The 14691-nt window shown below is 47.6% G+C and overlaps 1 protein-coding gene across 1 annotated transcript in view; it reads left to right on the forward strand.

Moving 5' to 3' along the window:
- Window positions 1-14691, forward strand: part of ESRRB (estrogen related receptor beta) — a 131420-nt gene that overhangs the window by 98600 nt on the left and 18129 nt on the right. The window contains exon 3 of the mRNA XM_082484989.1: window positions 2649-2765. Coding sequence (XP_082341115.1) covers window positions 2649-2765 — 117 coding nt within the window. The remainder of the gene's footprint in view (window positions 1-2648; window positions 2766-14691) is intronic.

The raw sequence follows: 14691 nt of genomic DNA on the forward strand, positions 1-14691 counted from the left end.
CCTGTAGAGGGGGCTGTAAGACACAGCTGCTGGTGCTTTCTTCCTTTAGACTGGGTGCAGTGTGTGAAGGGGCACATGAGCCTGTGGTAATGGGAAGACAATAAGCATGCTGAATGGGATGTCCCACCAGTGCTGGTTGAATTTTTTCACCTGTGCTTACTAGGAAACCACATGGCTGCTGCACTACATGATGGTCTCTGCTTTGCTGTCCAGGAAGGGAAGCTTGCCCAGTGCTCACCCTGCTCTATCTCAGTCCTTTAACTATCATGATCCCAGTACAGAAGTTCCTTTGAGAACTGCTTATTCAAGCTGTATGTACAGTGTGGATATTGTAATCAGTACCTACACCTATTCTCTCACTGTCACGTTTAGTTGCGATACATGTTTTGTAGACCATTTCCAGCACTTTGCCTGTCAAGGGGTTCATGGGCTGGAGGCATGGGGAAGCTGGGGGATCTGCTTGACACAGTGTAGAGAGACCTTGAGCTGCCAGATGAGGACTGTCACTGCCTCCTGCTGCCATGAGGGCTCAGTGCCCTTGGTGTAGTGTCTCTGTGTTAGGGGGGCAAATTTTTGGCCTTGGGACCACAAAACGTGAAATCTTACATTTGTCCAGAACTCTGGTCCTGGCTTTGATTCGAAAAGTGGGCATTGAAACTAAAGCAAAACCTTCCAAAGTTAGGCTGTGTTTGAGTTTTACCCCAGATTTGTTCCTGCTCTGTTCCTTCCTGTGTGGGGCACAGCGAGTATCTGATCATGAGGTCAGGGCTTCCGTACTCATGGGTCTATAATGTGCTGGAGCTCTGTGTCTAGAGCAGGAGTTTGTTTATTACCTTGAGATCAAGCCTGAATCTCAATTTCCAGCTCTCTGAGGACCTTGATACATTGCTGGCTATTGAAATTCAGGTGATGCACAATGACAAAATACAGTCTGAATTGAAGCAACTTGTGCAGCACACTCTGCTCCTGCAGACAAACTGCATTTTGTGGGCAGATGAGCAATGGTGAGGAATGCGGTGGCTGGACTGGACCTCAGGGGCAAGTTGCAAGTTTTGTGACAAAAAAAAGAAGTAAGAGGTAGAAGGTTTATAACTAGCAGTCAGATTACCTTTAGGCTTTGGGGGTTGTGTGCTCCTGGGGTTTCACCCAGAGTGGGCCAAGCCTAGTGAGATAAATCAAATGGTGCTTTCTTCCTTTTGAATCTGTGCTCTGTCTTTCCACACAGATTCCCAATGGGCTTTCCAACTGCTTAGTTAGCCCCAAGGTCTAATCACCACCCCAGAGATTGGTATGTATCAGATAGTTGGTCTTTATTTAGAGGAAGGAAAGGTCTTGCACAAAAACATAGAAATCCATTACAGGAGTAGGAACAAAAATAAAGTCCTGTCCCAGTGCTACTAAATTGTAAGCTCTACTTCTAATCTGATGGTATACAAAGTCCATATGGTGTATTCTCTTGGCTCTTACCTACACTGCTCCCTACAGCTCTGATTGAACTCTTGAATCTCAATTTCTTGCTCTAAACCACCAAACCAACTTTTCCGTTCTTCTGAACTGACTGTAGAGCTTAGAAATCCTTTTTGGAGCTGCCTGATTTACCCAGTAGCTAGACTGCCTTAAATATATTGTCCTTGTCAATGCATCACTGTCAAGCTTAGATTTCCAGGCCTACTCCACAGCAAACATTGAATCGCCCTCTTCAGAAACATCACCTCCAAAGTGAATGGCAGGGTGGAGACAGCTGTTTCTGTTTGTTGTCTTCTAGGACTAAATATTTGTTGCATTACACTGTGATTCAGTATAATTCCACTTACACCCTTATATCAGACCCTTGCATCCATGTTTCAGTTACATTCTTGGCTTATGATAAAATACGATGTGACCAGAAATAAATTTGGGATGCTTCTTTCCCTGTTTTATCTTAGAGGCAGCATTGTGAGGTGATCATAAATGAAAGGGAATGAGGAAAGACATGCTGATGCTCTGTGCAGTGGGATGAGAGGCAGGTGCACAAGGACTAATAAAGTAAAACTGGAAAGATTTGCACAGAGAGCCTGTGTTCATTTTACAGGACGTCGTATCCATCTTTCTCAATCCAGACCTACTGCTTCCCTGCTACCTGTAGTATGCCAGCTGGCAGGAGGAAGCAAAGGAGGAAATGCCACCTCTGAGCTTCCTGGTCCCCCAAGCAAGGCAAGAAAGGACAGGTGACATCCATCCCAGAGACATGGAGCAAGACTGGCAGCAAAGGGAATGCTACTAATGTCTGAACTACTCCCACTCTCAGCCCCGGACTTCAGGGAACAGGCCAGGTTAGAAGCAGTGCAGCACAAGGGATGATGACGTGCCTGGAGGACACATTGTGCCTGAAAGCCCAGCATTGCAGTCAGGCCCTTGGATGGATACGTTTCTCCCAATACTTAGTGCAGTATTGCTTTTTTCTGAAATGTGTTCTAATAAGTAGTGCTGGGCTCTCTAAAAGCCAGCCGTCTGAGGCTGTGGCCTCAGAATGTGTGTGTGCAAATGAGTGAGCAAACATGTAGCATATACAGACTGATGGTGGTGGGAATATCTGGGCACTACAGCCTGTCTCTGGATCAGTGGGGAGAATGTGGTTCCTGGGTGACCATCTCTGTGTTTGATTGCAGGGAATATTGAATACAGCTGCCCGGCCACCAATGAATGTGAGATCACGAAACGGAGGCGCAAGTCCTGTCAGGCCTGTCGCTTCATGAAATGCCTCAAAGTGGGGATGCTAAAAGAAGGTAAGACAGAGTCAGACGGGGAATTGTTCTCTGTCCCAACAGCACCTGGGACTCCAGGTCTTGCAGGATCTCCTAGGCTAACTACATGCTTGTCCTCTCTGGCTTTCAGAAGGTATCTTTTTACAGGCTTTGTAAAAGAGTCAGGATGGGCAGTGACTAAGAGGACAGTCCAGAAAGGAGAGTGATTCTAGTCAGCACTGTCATGCTAGGATATTACTTCTTGCACTTGCAAATTCGACATATAACTGGAAACTGGCTATGTCAGACTGTTTCCTTTCTCAAAGGAACCCCAGGCTGGAGGGTGTTGCTGTTCTTGCTCCCCCGGTCATTTTGCATTGTTGGGGAGGAGAGGTTCTTGCGTGATCATGACTGGGTTGGCTGGGCTCAGTAAGGGAAGGATGGAGTTAACGCAAAGCACAGTGTGCAACGAAGGTCTGCCCATATTACCACTCAGGAGACTTTCTGAAGATGGTGGGTAGCACAGGTTTGTCTGGGAACTGTGGGTCCCTTGCCCTGCATGCTCAACCTACGTTGTGCTCAGTCTATTGATCTGCTCAGCACTCTCTGAGCACTGGTTAGCTTCTCTCTTGTGCTGCTTTTCCTCCCCCTCCCCCCTTCCCCAATCCTTGTCCATTCAAGGTGAACCACAGGGAATTCAGTGGCAATTAAACACATTCTTATGGATCGACTTTAAAGCTTTGTTTCCCTTGGGTCCCTTTGGGAGAGGCAGTGAGGCAAAGAGGGGGAAGGAAGGAGAAGCGTTTCATGCATTGCTGTACCTGGCAGGGCATGGTTCCTTCAGTTTAACCACAAGGAACAGCAGCTGGCTGTGGTCTGTGCAAGTCCTGTATGCTGGAGCCAAGATGCCAGCATGCAGCCTGCTTCCAGATCATACCATCATAGCAGCTGGTGATGAATTGTACAGCATCACTTGAGCATGTATTGCTTCGCACTAGAGCTTTCTCATTTCTTGAGAGGCAAGTTGATGGCAGCCAGTGTTGTTACGAATGTAGATTAGATGTTAAACCCTGTTCCATTCTCTGATGGATGTGTAGTTTCTATGGTTAAATATCTTCCTGCCAGAGCACACCAGTTACCAAGGGGAGGAGATGCAGACTTGTGTAGTGTGGCCCTCCCTGACTTAGGTGTAGAGGTGGTAGACTGGGATGAACTTGATCCACTTCTGGGAGGAAGGCACCTACTTTTGGAGTTAGAGAGGGACCACTGGAAACCTGCTTCTCTGCATGTGGTAGTTCGGAGAGGGGATATATTCCCTTACCTACATGTCAATCCACACTAGTGACACTGGCTTTAGTGGGAGTGCGGATTGGTAATGCACTCCAGCCTGCTTATATGGATTCCATAAAACAACTTTAAAAGCCTGATGTGGCTCCAGTCACTCTGCAGAGCTGCAGCATAGGTCCAGGCTCAGTGGCTGCCTGTGTCTGTGCTGCCCTGCATCCAAGCAGTTGAGCTGGCAGCTGCGAGAGCAGAGTCGCAGGAGCCAGCGCTGGCATGTCTGACTGTGTGGCTGGGGCATCCTCTGCTTCCAATTCTGGGAGTTCATCACAGTCCAGAGCAGGATCCTGTGAAGAGTTTTGTGGCTTAGCCTCCAAGTTGTGTGAAAACAGTTAACTCCTTCCAAAGCAATGTAAGTTTGCTCACACAGTGCTGTGCCTGAACTCCTGAACACCATGGGATACTACTCATGGCAGACTGAAATTTGACTCTAAGGCTGCTTTTGTGCTGAAGTGTATTTAGTTATTCATATAGGGATTGATTTGGCATCATTAAAGCCACTGGGGAATGGTGGTTTGCTATTGATGTTAGTGTATCTGTGATCCTGCCCATAATATTTAGAGCTGTGGAATATACAGTATAAAGATTTATTGATAGTAGTGGGATGCAAGAACACATGAGAATATCAAGAGGAGCAGAAGAGACTACACTAGCAATCTGCAAATAGGACTCCTGTGTCCTATTTGTGGTCAAGTGATGTTTGGCAGGCATCTTTTTTTCTCTTCCTTTTGCTCAGTTTGCCAAGATGAGAAATAAGGGTCGTACTGCTTTACTTTGCAAAAGGATTGTGAGGACTGATTAGTTAACTTTATGTGAAGCCTGGTGGAAGCACAAGTATTAGTATACAGAATTCAATCAATACACATCTTTAAAAGCAAAATCCAAAAAGGGAGAAAAATGGTTTTACAGTCTTTGGTCTCCACAGAGCCAGGAGTTTCTGGAAAGAATAAATCCATAATTGTTTGACTTGCTCAAAAATGCAGAATTGACAAGGGATTTTGGATTAGAAAAGGTTCATTGGTCTTTTCCATCTCTGATCTGTCATCCTATTAGCTCATCCATCCCTTTTCTCTGCCAGGGCAGGAGTGTTCCCAGCTGTACATTTCTAGTAATTTAACTGTTTTTAAAATCTGTGATTTCTTGGTTTCCCCAGAGAGCCTATTCTGCAGTCTCCAAGCACTCATTAGGACAAGATGTGTCTTGATACTTGAGCTATGACTTTTTCCTTTCAGTAGTTCCCTTTCCTACTTTGCCTTGGTGTACCTCTCTCTTCTTCCTTGGGTTCATCCATGGCAGAAGGTTGCTCAGCCAGGTTCTTTCTCCTGCTTGATTCCTGGAGTTTGGAGAAAAACAGTCTTGTGGTTAAAGGCAAGATCTAGAAACCAGTTCTTTTCTTGACAGGTTTCTCCTTGATGTCTTTGGCACTGGGCTGGTAACTTAGTGGGGACATTTCTGGGTAAACGAACTGTCCTTCCTCTGAAGAAGAGGAGCATGATATTCCATTAGTACCTAATTAAGGGCTTAATGGTTTCTTTTCATTAAGGGAGGAAAGATTTTCCTGGTTAACATCTTCATACATACCACCTCTTGCCCGCTGGGCATGTGGCATGAGCCTGTTCTTCAGGCAGAAGGCACCAGTATTCATAGATGACAAACACAGGTAACCATGACTTCAAGCTTCTGCCTTATGCTTGAAATGCTCAGCTTGATGCTGCAGGAAATACTCAGGCCCTCCCCTTGAGGAGTGCGTATGAGAGTCACCAGGCATCTTCTCTCCTCCCTACATGGGCTGCAGCTAGGCAAACAGCTGTGAATGTAGCCCTTTAAGATCTGGGGAGACTGCCCCTAACACAGAAGTGCAGGTTATTCAGGCAGTACTGAGTGAATGAGGATCAGGGCAGGAAGAAAGCCAATGGAGCAATCAATAGGTGTCTCAGATATCCAGGCCACTTTCTTTAAGAGAGCTCCGATCAATGCATTGCAACCAGGGAGCTTCACGGACACCAGAGCTCTGCTGTCTCAGGTTCTCCTGGTGTGACGCTGCAGGGCAGGCGAGACTCGCTGGGGAAAGCAGCAGGCGGAAAGCTCTGCCTGTGGAGCCCAACTGGCTCAGATGTCTGAAGTGTTGGCCTGTCTGGCTGCCTGTCTCTCACTTTCCCCTTCCATCTGGAGTGTGACCCCAGAGAGCATTAATTAGCCCCTCACTAGCAGGCTCAGATAGGAAGCTGCTGAATCTGGAGTCCAGAATTCCAGTGGACTCCAGTCCCAGTGCTCCTGTGGAGAGGCACTGTCCCCACAAAACCTGTGCTCTGCTGCTCTTGGCCTTGCTGAAGCACCAGCCTGCAGGCAGTGGGAGATGGGGCATCGTCAGAGCTTCATCCAGTAGAAGTATATGCACCCCTGCTCTGCAAAAATCAGGGAAACCTGAGCAACCTGTGATACTGCTGACCCCAAACAGAGAAGATAACATCTACATATGTGCCTGGCCAGTGTGGATGGCCAGTGAGGGAAAGCATGCCCTGCAACTTGCAGAGGAGAGGCATTCTTCAGAACTGAGCATCACTGTCTTTGGCCACCCCATTTCTCTTTGCTCCCAGCACTGTCTGTCTTGTGCCCACAGTGACCAAGGTGTAGCTCTTTAACTCTGGGCTCTACAAAACAGATTTAGATCCCTCTGGCTCTCTAGAATGATGGATAGAGAAATTTCAGCTGTTTGGCAGGTCTTTTTTAAAACCTCAATATACCTTGTCAGTTTTGGGGGAATATACCCTTGCCATTCATGCTTTAGCCACCCATGGCCTTTCTGGTCTACAGCAGTTTGTTTGTCTTCAAGAGGTAGATGTAATTTCAGATGACACATGGCTTGTGTAAGTGGGCTCAGGTTTGATTTTGGACATTGGCTGGATAAACATGACCTCACAGCCTTGCCCTCCACAACTGTGAAATCACAATCCTGTGTGTCACTTTGCAAATGGCACCGTAATGAGGACAGTGATGTCAGTCCTTCTCTGTGTGTCAGTGTGGTGGGTTGACCTTGGCTGGCCACAAGGTGCCCACCAAGTTGCTCTCTCAGTCCCCTTCCTCAGCAGGACAGGGAAAGAAAATACAATGTTGGTCAAGATAACGACAAGGAGACCACTCAGCAATTACAGTCACAGGCAAAACTCGACCTGGGGAAAATGAATTTAAATTCTTGCCAGTTAATAAGAAAGTAGGATATTGAGGAATTAAAAAAAAAAAAACAAACAAACAAAACAAACAAAAAAAAACACATAAAACCACCTTTCTCTCACTTCTACTTCTTCCCAGGTTCAACCCACTCATGATGTCTACCTCCTCCCACCCTGAGCAGCACAGGTGGATAGGGACTGGGGGTTTGTGGTCAGTTCCTAACACTTCGTCTCTGCTGCTCTTTCCTCTTCATGCTGTTCCCCTGCTCCAGCATGGGGTCCCTCCCATGGGATACAGTCCTTCATGAACTTCTCCAATGTTAGTCCTTCCCATAAACTGCAGTTCTTCAAGAACTGCTCCAGCATGGGTCCTTTCCATAGGGTACAGTTCTTCAAAAACAAACTGCTCCAGTGTGGGTCCCCCACAGGCCACAGTTCCTGCTGGAAAACCTGCTCCTGTATGGGCTTCTCTCGGTGGGCCACAGGTCCTACCAGGAGCTTGCTCTGGCATAGACTGTCCACAGGCTGAAGCTTCCTTCGGGGCATGTCCACCTGCTCCAGTGTGGGGTCCTCCATGGGCTGCAGATTGGATATCTGCACTACTGTGGTCCTCCATGGGCTGCAGGGGGACAACTTGCTTCACTATGGTCTTCACCATGGGCTGCAGGGGAATCTCTGCTATGGCACCTGGAGCATGTCCTCTCCTCCTTCTCTGACCTTGGTATCTGCAGGGCTGTTTCTCTTGCATTTTCTCACTCCTCTCTCACAGCTGCTGCACAGCATTTTTTACCCTTTTGTGAATATGGTATCACAGAGGCACCACCAGCATCTCTGATGCGCTCAGCTTTGGCCAGCGGTGTGTCCATTTTGGAGCCGTCTGGAGCTGGCTTTGTCTCACATGGGGGCAGCTGCTGGTATCTTCTCACAGAAGCCACCCCTGCAGCCCCCCCCGACCAAAACCTTGCCATATAAACCCAGTACAGTCAGTTCATGAAAGGGAAATGTTCTGAGATCATGGGAAGAGGGATGGACATGAGAGGGAGGTGTGATGGGACCTCAAGGCCTCTCATTACAGAACGCGTCTTTGGGTGGAAATGACAGGGGCAAGTGGAGGAGAGACAACATTGGCCATACCAAACCGTACCATACCAAAAGGAGCAGACTGGCTGTTGTCTGGGCATTTGGTCCTTTACTGTTGTGGAAGCCCTGCAGAGTTTTTTCAAGCTGTGTGGAGCAGTTGGAGGGAAGGGATGCCATCCAGAGGGACCTCGACAGGCTGGAGAGGTGGGCCCACGCCAACCTCATGCAGTTCAACAAGGTCAAGTGCAAGGTTCTGCACCTGTGCCACAGCAATCCCATGCACAAGTACAGGCTGGGCAGAGAATGGATTGAGAGCAGCCCTGAGGAGAAGGACTTGGGGATGTTGGTTGATGAGAAGCGCAACATGACCTGGCAATGTGCACTCGCTGCCCAGAAGGCCAACTGTATCCTGGGCTGCATCAAAAGAAGCATAGCCAGCAGGTCGAGGGAGCTGATTCTGCCCCTCTACTCTGCTCTTGTGAAACCCCACTTGGAATATTGCATCCAGCTCTGGGGTCCTCAATATAAGAAGGACGTGGACCTGTTGGAGCGGCTCCAGAGGAGGGCCACAAAGATGATCAGAGGGTTGGAGCACCTCTCCTATGAAGAGAGACTGAGAGAGTTGGGGTTGCTAAGCCTAGGGAAGAGAAGACTCTGGGAAGACCTTATAGGACCTTTCCAGTGTCTGAAGGGCGCCTACAAGAAAGCTGGAGAGGGACTTTTTACAAGGGCACGTAGTGATAGGACGAGGAGTTATGGCTTCAAACTGGAAGAGGGGAGACTTAGAATGGACATTAGGAAGAAATTTTTCACTATGAGGGTAGTGAGGCACTGGAACAAATTGCCCAGGGAAGTTGTGGAGGCCCCTCCCTGGAAGTGTTCAAGGCCAGGTTGGATGGGGCTTTGAGCAACCTGGTCTAGTGGGAGGTGTCCCTGCCCATGGCAGGGAGGTTGGAACTAGGTGATCTTTAAGGTCCCTTCCAACCTAAACCATTCTATGATTCTATGATTCCCACTTGTCTTGTTTCTAAAGCTGTTTCTAAAGTGTTGTTCCCTGTTCTGTTCCCTGTTCTGTGCTGGCACACCTGCACAGACCCAGATTGAGCATAAACAGTTCTGAAAAGGAAGCAAAGCTGGGTCACCAAAGCTTTCATGAAGTGCATGCGTAAGCAATCATGTGTCACATCAGACAGTGACAAACCAAACACCAAAGAAAATAACTGCCTATAAAAAATCTCATCTAGGCATTGATTTGTCATCCATTATTCCACCAGCCTTTGAGTCTTGTTTCCCTTCTTGATAATGTGTATTATGTTGCTGAAGATTGGTTGTCTTCTGCTCCCTGCCAGTGCTAAGACTTGTCTCCTCAGAGTGTTGCTCATGGTTGAAGCCTAAGAGTAACTTTCTGAGATGTGTGAGTGGCTTCTGCCCAGTTTCTTGCAGACATCACTGGTTGGCTTCCAAGAAAGAGGGCAAAGACGGAAAAGGCCTTGGGGATGCGTCCCGTGGTAGACCAGGTATACCATATTTCAGAAAGTAGAAGATATTTCTGGAGCCCCCCAGATCTACATGCATTTCTTGTGATAAAATCAGGAGTGGGGATTCCCAGGATAGGAAACCTGCCCTGTACGGGGTGCTTTGCCCCATTCTGAATGTCTTTGAAGGCAACTTGTCGTCTGGCCTATCCTCCTGGCTCTACATGACTGTTTCTTCCCAGAAGTGTATCTGCTGTGATATAGGAAATTCCAGGTACAACCATTCTTTTCCCAGGCTTTGCTTCTTTGATCCTAATGCATTTCCATGACAAATGCTAGAGAACATGTTAAAATTCAACAGGGCACCCAAATTCTTTGTTACAAATCTTACAAGCTCTTGGACTCCTATCTGTCTAATCTAATTTCTGATGTAGTAATTGCTGGAATGTGTGGATTCTGACACCGCAGGGCCAGGTAGTGAAATATGAATGAGAAGTGAAGAGAGGAGAGCCACAAAGTTCATTCAGCTTATCTTCCTCTTAATTGTTCCCTTTTCCCTCCTGTCCCTGGTGTTTTTGGGAATACCCCGCCCCCCAGAAACTTGCAACAACCTGATAACCCTTGTGCTGCCTAAGTGCCTGCATGTCTCTAAATGTAGGAGGTGGTTTCCACTTCAGAGATGGTGAAGTCTCCAATCTCCAGATTTCAGTAGTGTATGTCTCTTAAATCCATGCTTCTGCTGTTCAAGACCCTGGCCAGTGGAACTTTCCACACAGGAGTGTTTACTCCTACCTCTGCTTTTTCCTTTAACAGCTGCAGCCAGTGGCTGATGTCGCAAATGTTTCCCAAGGAAACAAATCTGTCACCCTGGGCAGGCTTGGGTCTGTGATGTTATAAATTGGGTGCATCTAGTATATAAACAAGGGATTCCAAGCACTGGCAATCTCAAACTGCTTCCACTTAGTAACTTTGCCTTCATCCTTCACTAAAATCCAGATAACTGAATCAACAGCAGAGGTCCTTTTCAGCAACATAACCAAACAGAGTGTGTTTAATTTCTGTTTTCAAGTGAAAGAATCTCTCAATGGACCAAAGTGTTTCCACCAGCCTCTCCCCTCTCCCTCCTGCCCTTGTCCCTGCTTCCAGACCATGTGTTCTCAAAAAGATATTTGATTTCAGTGAAAGCTCAGCTGATGTCCCTGCAATATGCTCGAGTTCTTGCTTTGTGCTTCCCGGGAAGGATGAGGGCTCCTCCGGGGATTCTGGGTAATTGGGTTAGTGGCCAGCTCATGTCAGGAAATTAAAAGGCAGCCCCGATCAGGTTGCTGCTGCATGCAATTTAATGGCTTTGTATTTATAGAGTATTCTGCCTCCAGCCGGTGCCAGATATATCACTATTGGAGGCATCCAAATGAAAAAAGAGAATGAAAAATGATTTTTCTTTTTCTAAAATACCCCCGTGTTTAAAAACCAACAGGCAGCTCCCTGTCCACACAGGATCGCCAGGTGCAGTGAGTGGCATCTTGATGTCTATATCATCCACACTCAACTATTTTCCAAGGCATGAATTGAGCATTTGTGATGTGGCTGGAGCTGGGCTGGGTGATGGCATGACACAGAGCATGTGCTGCCTTTGGCAGAGCGATGGTAATTCTCCAAGAGAAGGCTTCCAGTGGATAGGCTGTCCACAAACTGCACATTGGGCTGATGGCACTTGGTATCTGTTTCCTGGCCATAAGATTGGTGCGTCCAGGACCCTCCCCACACTTTCTGCTGTATCCAATGGATTATGAATCTGTTTAGTTTGGTTCCTCCCATTCATTTTGAATTATTAATCTGCCTAGGTTCTTGCCATACCTAACTAAATCTCCATTCTATCAAACATGAAATCCAGGCTCCATCGATGTACATTTGTGTGGATTCAGAGGCATCACCTCTACACAGGTTTATGATAAACACTTTGTGCATTCTGTCACCAGAAATTGTGCTTAGTGCTCTTATAACGTGTACAGAAAAGAGGAAGATGATAAAAGCTGCAACCATCCAGGGATGTTTAGACCCCAACCATTGTGCTACAAGCTTTCAGGCAGTTCTAACAACAAGGTAGGTAAGATCCTCTGAGGTGAGCAAGAGTGGGGTGTGACTGAATGTATGTCCCACTGCTCTACAGTAACTCAAGGCACATGCATCATCATTTTCACAGCCTCTGGTAACCTACGTTCACCAGTGACTCAGCTCTGCTGAGATTTTCAATCCCTTTCCATGACTCACCTTTGAAGTCTGTGCCAGCCCTTGGGCTGCAGGGTACCCTGAGAGTGTCTTTACTCAGAATTCCCTGGCACAGCTTTCCTAATTTAAGAATTAAATACTAAGTGGACACTAGTTCTTAGTGTTGGAAAAGCCACTGCTGAGGTGAAGGCTTCAGGAGAGACTTCAAGGCTGCGAGGCCCAAGCAGAGTTGCTTTAAGAGGCTAGGCCAAGCAGCAGCATGCTGTGTTGATGGGTCTAATTCCCTCACCTCTGTGGATCTCCATCAGAAGCAGGCCTCTCTCCCTGCAATGATGGGGGCCTCTCCATTGGGTCACATATCTAAAAATTGCTCCTCTACCTGTTCCAAAAGGCTTATACGGTGTACCTAAATAGACTGAGACAGAAAACTGGGTTAGAAAAAACATTGGTTTGACCCTGCAGGTGTACCTTTGGTAGTCAATGGAGAGAAGTATCTGTTGTCACTCCTCCTCAGGTAAGTGTCTGGCCAGTGACATGAGGGTGGAGGTGCCTGCTTTCCTCTGTTGCTTGTCAAGGGAGCCCAGATGCACAGAAGGGAGCTATCAAAGTCTAAAGTAAGGTGAGTTAAATCACACCCAGGGCTGCAGGTTCCTCTAGATAGCAAACACCCCTTTGGGGATTTAGCTCTGAGCACTGCCTCTTGGAAAATCAGTGGGGTTGAGGCTTTGTCATCTTTTAGGTCCTCTCGTGAAAGGCATCCTTAGTCTTTTCCTGGCAGGCACGTACCTGCATCTGTTCCTTTCACCCAGTGCCCCTCAGCCTGCTGCTATGCAGGCATTGCAGCCATGGGTGACATAGCCAATAGATCTGCTGTCCTGCTTCAGGCTGTTTAGACGGTTGGGAAGGGAAGAAATCAAAGGAGAACAATTATATGAACCATGAACACAGGCTGAGTGTGTGGGTATGGGGGTTATTACAGGGAGCTGAACAAGGTACTGAGGTATTTTTACTCCCATCTGCCCTTGAAGCCCTTGTTAATTCCTGACTTTCCAGGGTGACTGGGGTGTGAGGTGAGAGGGGCTCACCACAGGAAGGAAGCTGTACGTTTGAGAGACAACAATGGCTAATGCTGCAGAGACACCTCTGCAGAGCTGGCAGCCATGCAGCTGGCATTAGTGGAGTACAAGGGTTGGTTTGCAAGCTGTGTGGGTTACACCAGATCCTGTATGCTTTGGACCAACCACCTGGGACATGCTGCTTGTAGTTCTGTGTGTGAGGAGGAAGGACACCTTGTGTCACTGCTCCAAGGCATGTGACAGCCCCTAGTACCAGGTATCATCAGGCATCACAGGGCTAAACTGTTCCTCTGAGTCCAAGGACTCTCTAGCTGGGCAGACAGCAAAGGACCTTTCCTGCCCAACTAACATATCCCTGAAAACATCAAAGGTGGAGCAGGCTGCAACATCCTGCTTGAACTGATTTAAACTCTCTGTACACCCTTGTAACACAGGAGATGGATTTTTCAACTCTACTGCCCCCGTCCCCAGGCTAGTTCCTCATCCTCCCGTTGCAAGTGTCGCTCCCAGGCTTGCTGACCTGCACCGTGCTAATCTCTGGGTTTTTTCTGGCCATGATGACCTGTGACCCTCAACTTGCTTTCCTGTGTTTCAAGCAAGGTGGCTAATTGCAGCAGTCATCTATCAGGAGATTTTGCAGGGGCTGGCCTCTTTTTGCACCAGTATAAGAGCCTAATAGTACAAAGGGATCTTTTCCCCTTCCCATGCTGGAATTTCAGAGTAACAAAAGAGAGCCTAGTCAGGTTGCAGCCTCTCCACTCTTGTTGGACAGAAATGCCTTTCCATATAGTCTGTTTCTTTCCCCATCTTGGTAAGCCTAACTTTAATTGTCATTGCTGCTCTCTGTTTCCTTGATAGGCCTCCTCCTGGCTCACTCAGCGCATCACTACATCCTGTTGTCTCTCCTGAAGTTCAGAGCAAAAAGGGAGAGCAAAATTCTGTAGAAGACACCTTGGGCACAACCCTTCTCCCTTCCTTTCTTCTCTGCTCTTAGCCTATGCATTCCACCTTCCTTGGGCAGTGTCAATCCATGTACTTTAGACTGCAGCTCCTGGGCATAGGGGTTTCTCTGTTAGCTGCAGAGCACCACTCCAGCTCAGACCCTGGGAGAACAAGCAGGATGCGCTGATGCAGAAACTGCAGCTCAAGGATTAGGTGGGCAGTGGGCACAGGACCTGGCTGGTGTGTCAGGGAAGCTCAGCAAATGCAGCCCCGTGGGCACTGCTCCCTGGCCAACACTTGCCCTGTGTTCCCTTTGGTTGTGTCCTTCTTGGTCTAGACACATATTGTACCATGCAAACCCTGTAGCTTGGCTCCTCCGTTAGCTCTTTTGGCAAGACAGATCTTTCTGTTCCTATCAATTCATGGGCATGTGATAGGACTCGATGGAAAGTGAGGTGAGGCTAGTAATTTGACACGACAGCTGATATTGGGCCTAGACTGCATTTCCCATTGGCTAGGGCTTAGCTTTATGGAGCTTTTAAGAGTATTTTTAGTACCTAGAAAATAAAAGAGAAACTAAACCTGACTCTGTGTGCTGTCGCCTCTGCATACTCGGCTATTTTTACTTCCGACAGACTCGGCCTGGGTCCAGCTT

This window comes from Vanellus vanellus (assembly GCF_965231255.1).
Source record: "Vanellus vanellus genome assembly, chromosome: 6".
In the NCBI taxonomy this organism is placed as follows: domain Eukaryota; kingdom Metazoa; phylum Chordata; class Aves; order Charadriiformes; family Charadriidae; genus Vanellus; species Vanellus vanellus.